The sequence below is a fragment of the Neolamprologus multifasciatus genome, chromosome 5 (assembly GCF_963576455.1).
Source record: "Neolamprologus multifasciatus chromosome 5, fNeoMul1.2, whole genome shotgun sequence".
Lineage (NCBI taxonomy): Eukaryota > Metazoa > Chordata > Actinopteri > Cichliformes > Cichlidae > Neolamprologus > Neolamprologus multifasciatus.
The window spans coordinates 9,215,218-9,228,485 of NC_140443.1; the positions used below are offsets into that span (position 1 = coordinate 9,215,218).

General features: G+C 37.1%; 1 protein-coding gene across 2 annotated transcripts in view; it reads right to left on the reverse strand.

Moving 5' to 3' along the window:
* Positions 1-6,530: 6,530 nt before the first annotated feature.
* LOC146518028 (plexin-A2-like) overlaps positions 6,531-13,268 on the reverse strand; it is an 81,961-nt gene continuing 75,223 nt past the window's right edge. For both annotated transcript variants that reach the window (XM_085159955.1, XM_085159956.1), the window contains exons 29-32: positions 12,047-12,216; positions 10,916-11,128; positions 9,564-9,714; positions 6,531-8,902 (exon numbers count right to left, since the gene is read on the reverse strand). In XM_085159955.1, coding sequence (XP_085016081.1) covers positions 8,807-8,902; positions 9,564-9,714; positions 10,916-11,128; positions 12,047-12,216 — 630 coding nt within the window. In that variant the 3' untranslated portion in view covers positions 6,531-8,806. The remainder of the gene's footprint in view (positions 8,903-9,563; positions 9,715-10,915; positions 11,129-12,046; positions 12,217-13,268) is intronic.

Here is a 13,268-nt window from a genome sequence, read left to right on the forward strand (position 1 = left end):
AAATAGCTTCACACAGAAAAACAGTTCATCACAAAAATAAAAAAAAAAATCTGATACTCACTGAAGTTGTACTAAATTTTATCATTGATTATTATTAATATTTCTTGTTTTTTTCTTTTCTTTTCTCTTTTTGACATTTACATGTATGTTGCTGTATGATATACATATCTGGCTTTGATGCACAGATTTATGCACACCGTCTTAGTTACCCAAAAGGGCTCATTAATTGTATTTATTAGAGTTTGAAAATGATGTCATTATTATGTATTGAAAAAATGACCAGTGATACAGTTGTCCCAATTTATACAGTTTATACCTTCACAGTACAGTTGCACTAGTTTCTCTTCTCCCTGTCCTGTGAGTGCTCTTTCTCAAACAGACATAGGTGAAATGAAATCGTTTTAGTTGCATTTATTGCAAATTGATTTGTTACCATGCCAGTGAAAGTTTCCCATGAGTTTATGTTAAACTCAAGATAATAAGATTAAAAAAGTCAAAAGGGGAAGCTTCCTGACACATGATGCCATAACCACAGAACAACACAGAATTTAATTGAATTTACTAGCGAACTGTCAAATTACCTTATATAATTTCTGGACTCAGAACTGGAATAATATTCAGTCAAATTATTAGATTTCTTTATTTTCTAGTCCAGTTGTCGTCAACTACATTTGTCCAAGAGACAGAATTTTCTCAGCAGGCACTGTGAGGGGCAAGATGCTCTTTTAAAATAAAATGAATATTGTATCCTAGGTAATATATTATTATTTGATTATACTAACTTTCCTCCTAGGGGTATGTTAGCCTTCGTCAGACTCGCCTTACTTATACCGCAGAAACCCACTAGAGGGCGACTGCAATATTTTAGGCTTCGTATTTATGAGGCTGTCAAGCTAGACACATGCAGTGTTGTAGTTTATGGAGTACACTGGCAGGAGAAAGGCCTTCTGAATGTATGTCAAGCATGAAAAATTGGACTCTTGAAGAGCCTTAATAGAAAGTTGATGCAGAAAACTGCAGATTTAATGAAGACTGGTCTAGTGAACATGTATTCATGGTGTTAGTGTTCACATTACAGCTATAGCATACGTATGAGACGGTCTCATCCACTCAGAAGTGGAAAAAGGAAAAAAATTATTTGCATGTTTGCAGTATTTATGAAAAGCTGTTATGTTTCTGGTATTTATCTTCAATTTTAATTTTACTTGTTTCCACAAAGTGACTTCCATAAAGTGCTTTATGGAAATGATTAGGGTAGATAATTTGCAGATTTTGCATTAATATTTAAAGGTAGTTTTAGTTTCATTGACCAGTAACTTTCATCATAGTTTTTGTCAACAGCCTTTGTCAACAATAACTAAATAAATGCTGAAAAAAAAATTCTAATTGAAATCGAATCAGAACTAAGTTGTGTAAAAGGGAGGGAAACAGTATAACAAAAATAAAAATAGACTTAAACTAAAAGAATATATTTGCCTAAGTTATTATTTAAACCAAATGATCTTTTAATTCAGTTTTGTTAAGCTAGTTTATATGTTTATATGTACTTTGTCAAGACATACAAAGATAACTACTGTGAAACGTTTGGACAAACCTTCTCATTTAAGGTTTTTTCTTTATTTTGATGACTATTTACATTGTAGATTCTCACTGAAGGCATCAAAACTATGAATGAATACATGTAGTAAACAAAAAAGTGTGAAATAACTCAAAACATGTTTTATATTTTAGATTGTTCGATAGCGACCCTTTGCTTTGATTACTGCTTTGCACACTCTTGCTCTTGGCATTCTCTCAATAAGCTTTGTGAGGTTGTCTCCTGAAATGGTTTTTCAACAGTCTTTAAGGAGTTCCCAGAGATGCTGAGCACTTGTTGGCCCTTTTGCCTTCACTTTATGGTCCATCTCATCCCAAACCATCTCGATTGGGTTTAGGTCAGGTGACTGTGGAGGCCATGCCATCTGGTGCAGCACTTCATCATTCTTCTTGGTCAGACCGCCCTTACACAGCCTGAAGGTGTGTTTGGGGTCATTGTCCTGTTGAAAAATAAATGATGGTCCAATCAAACACAACCGGATGGGATGGCATGTTGCTGCAGGATGCTGTGGTACACATGCTGGTTCGGTGTGCTTTCAATTTTGAATCACTCCCCAACAGTGTCACCAGCAAAGCACCCCCCATCACACCTCCTTCTTCCTTCTTTATGGTGGGAACAATGCATGTAGAGACCATCCGTTCACCTTTTCTGCATTGCACAAACACACACGGGTGGAACCAAAGATCCCTGACTTCTGCACAACATAACTGATGGTCCCAACCCCATTAAGAAGGCAACAAATTCCAAAAAGGAACCCTGACAAGGCCCACCTGTGAAGTGAAAACCATTTCAGGTTACATCATCATTAAACTCATTGAAAAAGGCCAAGGGTTTGCAGCACTTCAACAAAGCAGAGGGTGGCTACTTCCAAGAATACTCTGAGTTTTTTTTCTTTTCTACATAATTCCATTGATTTTGCTTTTTATATTTGATATCTTCAGTATGTATCTACAATTTAGAAATACCATTAAATGAGAAGGTGTGTCCAAACTTTTGACTAGTAGTGTGTGTGTATATATAACACCCTTTAAAGTCTACATATATCATGGTAGTTATACTGTCCTTTTTACATGATGTTACAATCTTTGAATTGGCCCCTTGATAGTCCAGCAACTAGTGATTACCCATGTAATTGAAGGTGTATATGCAGTCCAAATTTTTCACACAGCAATGGATTCAGAAGGAGTCCAGGTCTGGTACTCCAGTTGGCCTGTGGAGCGTTTTTTTATTTTAATTTATATTGTATGCCTCTGTGTTACCACCGTGACAGACTAGGGACCTGTCCAAAGTGTAAACTGCCCCTCGCCCTATTACAGCTTGAATAGGCTTTAGTATTTGAGTATCAGTTTTTTTCATAACCCTACTACAGCCTACATATGCTGCACAGGTATCTACAATATTGAAAAAAACAAAACAAAAAACAAAAATAAAACAGGTTCCATGGTGTTTTTAGTATTCTAGTGACATCCCTATGTGCAAACATGGCAAATAGCAAATTATATATAATCATTAGTTCAGTTAACTTAAGGTAATTAAGGTTACATAAAAAAGTTCAAACGTAAACATAACCACACAACAAACTGACCATTGTTTAATCACCACAGCCTACTCGGGTATTGTTGATGTCCATCACTTTATCACTGCAGTGTACACAGTTTCTAATAGTTGCTTGAAACATGATAATGAACCATGTCACAAAGGTCAAATCATGAACATGATGATGAGTTCACTGTGCTCAAATGGCCTGCACAGTCACCAGATTTCAGGCCAAAAGTGCACATTTGTGATGTGGTTGATATGGATCATGGATTTGCAGCTCATAATGACGCTGTCATGACCGTAATAACTAAAATCTTTGAGGAATGTTAATAATAATAATAATGGATTGCATTTTTATATAGCGCTTTTCGGGGCCCTCAAAGCGCTTTACAATTCCACTATTCATTCACTCTCACATTCACACACTGGTGGAGGCAGCTACAGTTGTAGCCACAGCTGCCCTGGGGCAGACTGACAGAAGCGAGGCTGCCATATCGCGCCATCAGCCCCTCTGGCCATCACCAGTAGGCGGTAGGTGAAGTGTCTTGCCCAAGGACACAACGACCGAGACTGTCCGAGTCGGGGCTCGAACCGGCAACCTTCCGGTTACAAGAGGAACTGCCAACTCTTTGAGCCAAGATCTGAATGTTTTCAGCACTTCGTTAAATCTGTGCCATGAAGTATTAAAGCAGTTATAAAAACTAAAGGGTATGTGTATATATGTATGTGTGAACAAATACAATCTCAGGTGAAAGTACTGACAGTTTTTTGTCACTAATACATGTTTACTCTTTTCTTGTTTCCCATGTCATGTTATGGAGCCTCTCACATCTACTGTTTTCCATGAAAGAATTAATAATCCTTATTTTGTCCCTACCTGTGATGATCATTTTCACCAGAAGATGGCATTAGTAGACTAGTGTGAGGTCCAGATCAACCAAATGGGCATTAGATCCCTTAGTACATCATTCCTTTGCTTTGTGCTTATAAATATATGTATATGTAATATGTGTGAATATTGCCTTGAACTATTTTCCACTTTGTCCTATAAAAATAATTAAGCTGTTAGTTTTAGATGGCGAATAAGAGAGTATGACTGTGGAGTTGCTAGTGGACAAATGAAAAATTACTTCTGCAAATTGAAGAAATAAAATGTCGTCATGGATGAGCTCATCTAATAAATCGTGAATGAAGCTGTTACTGATAGCAGTTATGGTCCTTTAGGATTTATTCTACACAGTTAAGAGGTTTTCTTTTCCAAGTATAGACAACTTTTCTTTGTCATAAGAATGAACAAGCATCATTTACATGATTGTGCGCACACTAATAATTATTTAATCAAAGCAGCTGGAGGCTAATGTTTAAAGCACTCAAAAGCTTGAAGGTTGCATTCAAGAGATGCTCAAGGAATTGTGACCCGTGAATCAGTTCTATTAAAGAAAAGTATCTTTATTTAATGAATGGGGTGATCTTATCACCTAGCTAGTGCCTTATCCCACTTTATGCTTAAGGACAGTCCATTAAGTATTTACACCTGCTGTGCTGAATTGTTCGCATTAGCTCAAGTGCACAGAAAGTCCAAGGAGGCCTCCATTCAGCATTCCTTCTGCAGAAAGAGCTGTCTTAAAAATCAGCAGTCTGTGCATAAGGCCACTTTCCTCATTATTTTCTGACTACCTAGAGAAGCTGATGATCTGTTATATTACTTTACCTCAGACTAATTACATCAATCAGGCATCCAAGCAGAATGAGATATTATGACAACTTAAGTTTTTTGGTTTTTTTTAATGAAAAGTGATTGTTGTCTGATGACAACAGTTGCTCTATAAACTTGTCGTGTACCATCCTATAGCACACAGTCTATCAAGTTGATATCCTGCAGCTTTCTCAGCTGTCAGTAGAAGAGGTCTGAGTCCTAATGATCCTCCTCGAATGTGTGCGAGGGGGAATTGTTGGCAACTGAGTGTCGGCACTCTGACAAGTAAAGAGTGAAAAAGGGCAAGATGAGGGGTTAGAGCCTGGCAGGTGTACAGAGGACCCTTTTGATACACTGATCATAACCGATATGAGTCCGACAGGTTTGAGTTGTGGAGTCTGGGTATTACTGCAAGCCCCCCACACCTGGTTTCTGCTTGTCCGGAGCTTTGCGGGTTAAACATGAACAATGCTTATAGCAAAGACTCTTACAAACTTCATATATGCTTGTCACATGCTGTACTACATCACCACAATCACGGTAGTACAAACTGTACTTTACATACTTTTGGTGTGTTTTATGCATTTCAAAGGGGCTTGTTTACATCACTTTTGTATTAGTTTCATTTTTAGTAAAGTTACATTAGAGTCTTGAGCTCATAGAGAGATGATTGGCTGTTTTTGGCTCATGGCAATAGTTCAGACTCCCTGAAACCGCATTGCTTCCTGATTAATTCAAAAAGGGGAAGGAACAGCAATATCATTACTTGATCATTCTCCACACAGTTGTTTTCTAGTTCCAGGGAAAATATTCCAGCTGGAGGCCATTACTCTACAGGTCTTTGCTGATTTGTGAAGTAGGCTTTACCTTTGTTGGGTCTGGAAATACAACACCCTCTTCCTGTGGAACACTGTAAAGCAACACAACCATGAGCATTTAAATTCAACAAAAATTAACAATCTTTTTAAAATGGTATTCTGATTGCATGACTAAAAATTTCCATCTGGTAATCATGGTTATAGGCTTATAATAATACCATATTTAAAATAATAACATTGTGCTAGTGTTGAAATAGGCACTCTTTTACTAAATAATGGCTTTTATTAAGAAGCAAATCTAGTAAAACACGTATTAAAAAACCCTATTTAAAAATATTTTGAGACTTTGCTGGAGGGCTAATATTATCTGCTTGTGGGTCAAACACTAAAAAGGATGAATGATGTATGTTCTCGTGGGATTTGAGTTTATCCCTGTGACATCACCGTCTTGCAAAGCCTTCCCATGAAAAGTCAATAAGTTTAATTATTAAAGTGGAATGCTAATGGTCCACTAATACCATAAAAATAGATTATCCAGTTATGTGTGGCAGAGTTTTGATTGGGTTAAAAATGACTTCACCTTTACCATCAGCAGTATTTTGTCAGAGAAAAAAAAGCACTGTGCAAATTAAGTAAGTCATATTATGATGATTCTGATGTTTCATGTGGTTAAAAATGCAGAACTGTAAACTATGTATAATGAAGTACGATGAAAGGCAAAGAAGTTTAGTTAAATGTTCTTAAATAAAGACAATATTTGACCTATTACAGCCAGGACTTGGGATGTAGTACCCTTTTAATACAGAGATGATGCATAATCATGTTCAGCCTGATTATTTTAAAAAGAAATATCACCACAAATTAGACAAAAATGCAAAAATCATTTTCATTAGCTGCGCATTTAATGTATAACAACAGTACAAAGTGAATCTTTTGCTTGCAAAATAGGAGTGTTTTTTATGTACAGTATTTATACAGTAATATATAGTTTAAAAAAACATTACAGCTTAAACATCTGACAGTTTATTGCACAACACATTTATAAATTATCATCATCAAACCACACATGAAACTGATGAATTCTGTCATATTTCAACATTTAACAGGAAATGTACTTATTATTTATCGTAGTTCATCTTGTTCTTGTAGATAACATGATTCAAGGTCTTGTGGGGGATAAATGAACTCCATTGGTATTGAAATGTTAAGAAGATAGCAGTAATACTTCCAGAGACTTTATAAGAAGCCTCAAGCATAAAAAGGCATTTGTTTCCTCATTGTAAATTGGTGAAACAACCAATCAGAACTAAAACTGTGAAGTAGTCGTGATGTCTCAGATTATTTTTTTCTTTTTTTTTTCTTTTTTTTTTTTTTACAGTTATGCTGAAGTTTAGATAATTATTTTAAAGTTTAGATATGGCACTATAACTACAGGAGCAGGGGGGACAACGAGCAATCGGGTAAAGTGTACACTGGAATGCAAAATAAAACTGGAATAAAACGTGAATTCTACGTTAAAGCACGAAAACAGTAAGGATATAAAGCGTCACTAGTGCTGTGAAGCAACAAACAGACTTTACAAGAACCCACTGCTGGACCAGTCACATATACCGTTAATCATATATCCACTCTGTTTAAGAAATATAAGAGCACCTGCTTTACACTGAGCTGAATCCCGATCCAGATCGCCTGTTTTGAAGGTGAAAAAAATCAGACTTCAGCTTTTAACCTGCATTTAGTTTCCACATTATGCTCAAAGTGGATTCATTTGGTAAATCAAAAAAGCATCAAGGCCTTTATCTAATCTAGTTTGACCAGATTACTTGACAGGAGCTGCAGGTGTTCTTGGTATCTTGTACACCGAGTGCATTTCAAGTATCACGCTAAATGTAAACAATGACTGATGAGACTGGAAGGGTGGGTGCTGTTGGCCAGGTTAGGCTAATCTGATCCACTTTCAGGCTTATAGCATCATTAATCATGCTTTCTACTGTAGTTCAATTTGGTCCCCACTTATCTTTGAATGGCTGAATTACTGGTCTATTGATCATCACTGTAAAAAAAAATTTCCTATCTCAAATGGGATCTTTTCCGTACAATGGCATGTATTATTAATAGCTTCTACAGGAGCGTTTAATATGAATGAAACATGAGATATATTATATTTGGCACGAAGAGCCAGGGATTGGGTCTGAAAATATCTACACATATTTCAAATTGGAAAGTAATGATGTCTTGGTGTTGGATTATTAAACAGCCAGACCCTAAACCTATAAGCGACAAATCTGTTGTATACTGCTTTCAAAACCCAGTAGTTCAGACAATCATCATTAAATGAAAAAAAAAAGATGTTTTATGATGTCACATATAATTTTGCTGAAATCTTAAGTGTTCTCTCTCTTAAGCCTTTAAAAACCCAGAAACTAGACTTGGTGCAAGATGCACATCTCTGCTCCGAATGGCAACAAATGGCGATGTCACTCCAAGTTTGTGATATGTAGTGCGAATAAGTGTCCTTCATGTTTGACATGTAAAAAGAACTTTGAGTCTTGTCCCATTAAATTGGCTCCTGTCTTTGAGCTCCTCCAGTGACTTTTCAAGTTGAGTCATTCTTTATTAAGTGGTGTTCTCTTCAGAGCCATGCCACACACACACACTTAGTATAACCACCGACTACAAAGGCAAACCATTACCCAGCGGACAAGAATTGGCAGAAAATTCAGCAGCCGTGATGGCCTAAATCCTCCTCCTCTCTCCCTCTATAGTAGTGTTTTAGAAGTTGGATGTTTGCCTTTTGGAATTTCTTCTGAAAAATGACATTGGATTCAAAAGTCTTGCTTTGGGACGTTCTGCTGTTTGATGTGTGCTGTGGTTTGCGTATGTACATTTGTACGCGTGTATTTATCCACGTGTAACTGTCAGTTTGTATACAGTAGGTCCATTAAAACTGCAGTCTCTCTGTGCACAACAGTTTGTGTGTATGCGTGATTGAATGTATCCGCACATGCATACCAGAAGTCGGTTGATTTCCACATCTGAGAGGCATATGTGTTTATAATTCCCCTGTTATGGTATATTTTAGTGTCTGTGTATCATGTGTGCATACAGAATGTGTTTATGTGTGTATATGGAAGTATTTATGATCGTGTGTGTTTCTCAGCTCTCTGTGGACAAAGCTGAGATGATCTGCTCCACTTTATACGCCAGCTTCTGCTTTTGGGCCTGTTCATCCTGCTCCAGTGCCTCAATGATCTAAAACACACAGAGATATAGGCCATAAGGACACAAAGCATGTCACCGGTCAGCTGTAGTGAATTAGCACGTACACGTTATGTCATGGGGTCAGATTTTGTTTTGGATTTTATTTAATTTTTGTTTATGATTGTGTTGTTTCCTTCTTTGTTCTGAATGCATTACTTATGTTTGACCGCTGACTCAACGCTAATAAGTTTCTCTCAATCCTTGTTACCTTACTATGTGTATACAGTTTGTCGCATAAATTAGTTTTGCACATTTAGCTGACAACAGAAGCAATTTGAAGACACACTTCGTGTTCCTGGAAATTGTTAGTGGCATTCTCAGTAATTATTTTATTGGTTAATTGAAAATTACCCAGCATATTATCACAAAATGAATTCATTAAATTAGGCACAGTCTGTTTTGTTTTTGGCCCGTTTGATTACCGCAATCAACCATGACCTTTACGAGGGCTCAAAATTAAAACCGTGTTTTGGTAAGTTGTTAGCAAACAGTTGCCTGTCCGCACACCCAGCATTCACAGAACAAGACTGGTGTGTATTAAGAGATGTATTTGTGTCCAGCTGACTAATTTAACTCCAGTATTTTCTCTACTTTTGTCTGCAAAAACATGTGGTGCACATTACTGGTTTAAAGTGTATAGACTGGGCCTCACCTCTTGGCTGTATTTGCTGACATATGCGTAGATCTCATGGAGGGCACTGAGCACGTTGAACTCACTGGAGTGAAGGCGAGCCTGTTCAGCCAGATAGGCATTCATATCCTGATCACTGATGGCAGGCAGGCGGTTGATGTCAGCATAGTACCTGAGAGGAGACGCACGCACACACACGCACTGTCAGTGTGGAGGGCACAGTGATGCATACCATAGCTTTTCTTCTCACATGGAATCGGTCTGTTGTGAAAAGAATATGATTCGACACGGGAGCCTGTAAATCAAAGGTGTTGCAGCATAGAAAACAAGGAAAGCGTTACTCATGCGTTTAGTCATGTAGTAATGCAGACAATGTATTCAAAAATAAACGAACACGCTTTTTATTTCCATATGCAGATACACAAACTGAGCCTCAGCAAGAGCCTTAGGAAGATTATGTTCATCATTAAAGGTTTCAAAACAAAAACCCATCTGGACTCATAACTCTGAGCAATTACATGTCTATATAAAGAATGCCCTGCCTTGCTGCATGCATCGAAGACGTTTAATTTTATATGCAGTGCACAACTCATTTCATTGTTTCTACATATTTTTATTGCAATTACTGAATTAAAAAATGTCTGCGAATGATGAAGATCTGACCTTGATCTTTTACTAATATGATAATTAACAAATGAGTGACATTATTACTTAAAGAACAATTATTTCATTTAAAGACGTATTTTTTGTCATGCTCGTAAAGGCACCATTGAAGATCTAGTTAGACTTTCTAATGGGTCCCTAGAGTTGCATTAACAAAGGTTGCAACACTATTGCTTTATATGGCAAAGGTGTAAAAGATATGGAACTGTGGTGTGATAAAACTTACAGAGTCATGAAAGGCGCTCTGTGCATGTGAGAGTAAATGAATAAATGTGGTGGTTCTGACAAAACATAGTATTGCTGATGAAACCAATGGCAACCAACGTTCTGGTGAGTAGCTGGATGTCTGTCAGTGCTCCCAAGTTAGCGCCTGATCAATACAGGATACTGATAAAGATATTGATGATTTAAAAATCCAATATTCCAATACATCACAGTTTTAGAGTGGCCAACAAGTGGACAAAGAATGCAATGTCAACATTCTTAACATGGTAAAAGGGTGTTTCTTCCATATCTTATTTACTTTTTAAAATTCACACTGATAAATTCCAGTTTATAATATACATCATCTTACCTGACAGCATCTCATAAGAATAAGGTGAGTGCAAGGATAACTTTATACAAAAGCATTTAGGCCTAAAAGCTGACTATAAATATACTTATCTATACAAAACATAATTATCTATATAAAAAAGCCTGCACATACACACCTTTCTACCCAGCTTTTGTAATGTGGTATGTCCTTGGCATAGAGTAGTTTGGTGGAGGGAGAGTCTTTTCCCAGACGATGTTCGGATGTTGAGCAAGAGTCCATGAAGGTTTGGGCCACCACAGACAAACAGGCGTCTGTGATGCTACTTTTATGGATGTCAAACACAAACTGGGGATTCTTGATCACGTTTACCCAGAAGCGGAGGGGAAGGCTGGTGGGGGGGGAAAGGGAGAAGCAAATGAGCACTTTTCAGAGAAGACTGATAACACTGCTGGCTTCATTAATCTGTTAAAGTGACTGCATTTTGTCATCCAGAAGTATGTCACTTTTACGTTCCTAATGGCTTCATTCAGACATGCCAATGGTAGCCACAGAGAATGGAGAAAAAGCAAGTACTTCTTAAAGCTCCGTGTGCTTATCCATTAATGTGACTGCATGCATTCAGACTGGTCTTCTGTTAAAAGTGATTAAGAGTAAATATTACTAGCTCACACCTAGAAAGCCTGTCATCACAGCTTTTACTGAAAAGTGACCTGGGTACTAATTTAGCGTTGAAGCCGCCCCATTCAGATGCTGTCGAATTAATGGAGGAAAGTGAACGAGAGCGGCTATTGAGAATAGCGGCTATACAGAAACGTAAAACGTAAAAAAAAAAAAAATTTAGGCTGTGCAAGGCTAGTCTGCAAAAGGAAATCATGAAATGTCCTTTTAATCATCCTTTTAGTGACTTTTTCTTTTCAAAACATAGAGATTAGAAGACTACTGAAAGATAATTTGGAATTACAGATTGTTCCCAGAAATAGTAGTTGCTTCCTTGAGAGCCATAGACCCATACAAGATAAAACCAGATGACCTACAAAATTTAGCAACTCTACATTTTACTATACAATCAAAACAATACTATACAATTCTAAAAAGTCTGAAGGAAGTCAGTTTTAACTTTAACTTTTAGGTTAAGTTTGATTAGATAATCTTAACAGTTGTGTAAGACTGTGGCTAGAACATGAAAATATATTATGATTGTTACAGAAAGCTATTTCTGTAACAAGCTAAAAGTGCTGCTGAAAAGTTTCTTTTCTTAGGCTATAAGTAGACAACAGGACTATGAGAAATCAAAAATCTTTCTCACCAGTTGCTCTTCCATGTGTGGCGGACGTCCATGTCATGGATGCCATGTCTGTCAGCCTGCTCATCCAGGAAGTCAAACATGTATTTAATTGCGAGAGGCAGAGCAGTGCCTCGACACACAGTGCTGAACAGGGTCTCAAATAAATCGTCCACAAACTTCTGCAGCGTTCCCTGAAAAGTCACAGAATGGAGATTTGCTCTAAGTGCCATGCCAAATCATAGGACACATTTTCTTTTTTGTTTTTTGTGAATATTTTGTTTGTTGTTTTTACAAATGTTGATGTCTGTGAAGGATCTCAGTCATCCAGGTCATCATAGTCAAAGGAGCTTGCAAAGAAAAGCGTCTGGACTTCTTTAAGTTGCTTGAAGACGTTTCACCTCTCATCCGAGAAGCTTCTTGAAGAGCTTCTCGGATGAGAGGTGAAACGTCTCATCCGAGAAGCAATGACAAGCAACTTAACTTCTTTTTCACCTCTCATCCGAGAAGCTCTTCAAGAAGCTTCTCGGATGAGAGGTGAAACGTCTCATCCGAGAAGCAATGACAAGCAACTTAACTTCTTTTTCACCTCTCATCCGAGAAGCTCTTCAAGAAGCTTCTCGGATGAGAGGTGAAACGTCTTCAAGCAACTTTAAGAAGTCCAGACGCTTTTCTTTGCAAGCTCCTTTGCCTACAAATGTTGATGTTTCCTCACACAGACATCTCCATTAACCCTTTAAGACCTACCATAGAACCAAGTCCGCCAGAGCTTATATTATATTTTTACATGCTGTGGAGCCATTTTTGGGAGCATTTCAAGATGATATACATCAATACAACCATTATAGCCCAGATTTTAATAATATGTCTGCATTAAGTGCATAGAAATTACATAAATTGCAAAAAAGTGCAATAAACCACAAAAAAATTGAAAATCATTTTTATTTTTTTAACATAAATTTCTAGTTAGAGAAATTTAAGAGGCTTATCCCTCAAAACTGTAAATACAAAAAAGTTGCACAAAATAGTTTCCCACCACAGGAAATTTATTTTGAGTGTCTTCATAGTTTTATTTTTGAAATACACCAATTTTTATATACTGCAGAAAAAACGAAAATAAATATTATAGTGCAAATTTGCAAAAAAGCGGCATATGCATCAAAATAAACTATTTCCAGCAGTGCAATATGAGTCCTAAGCATCCCAGAAACGACACAGAAAGTCATAAAGTCAAAGATAACTTTTA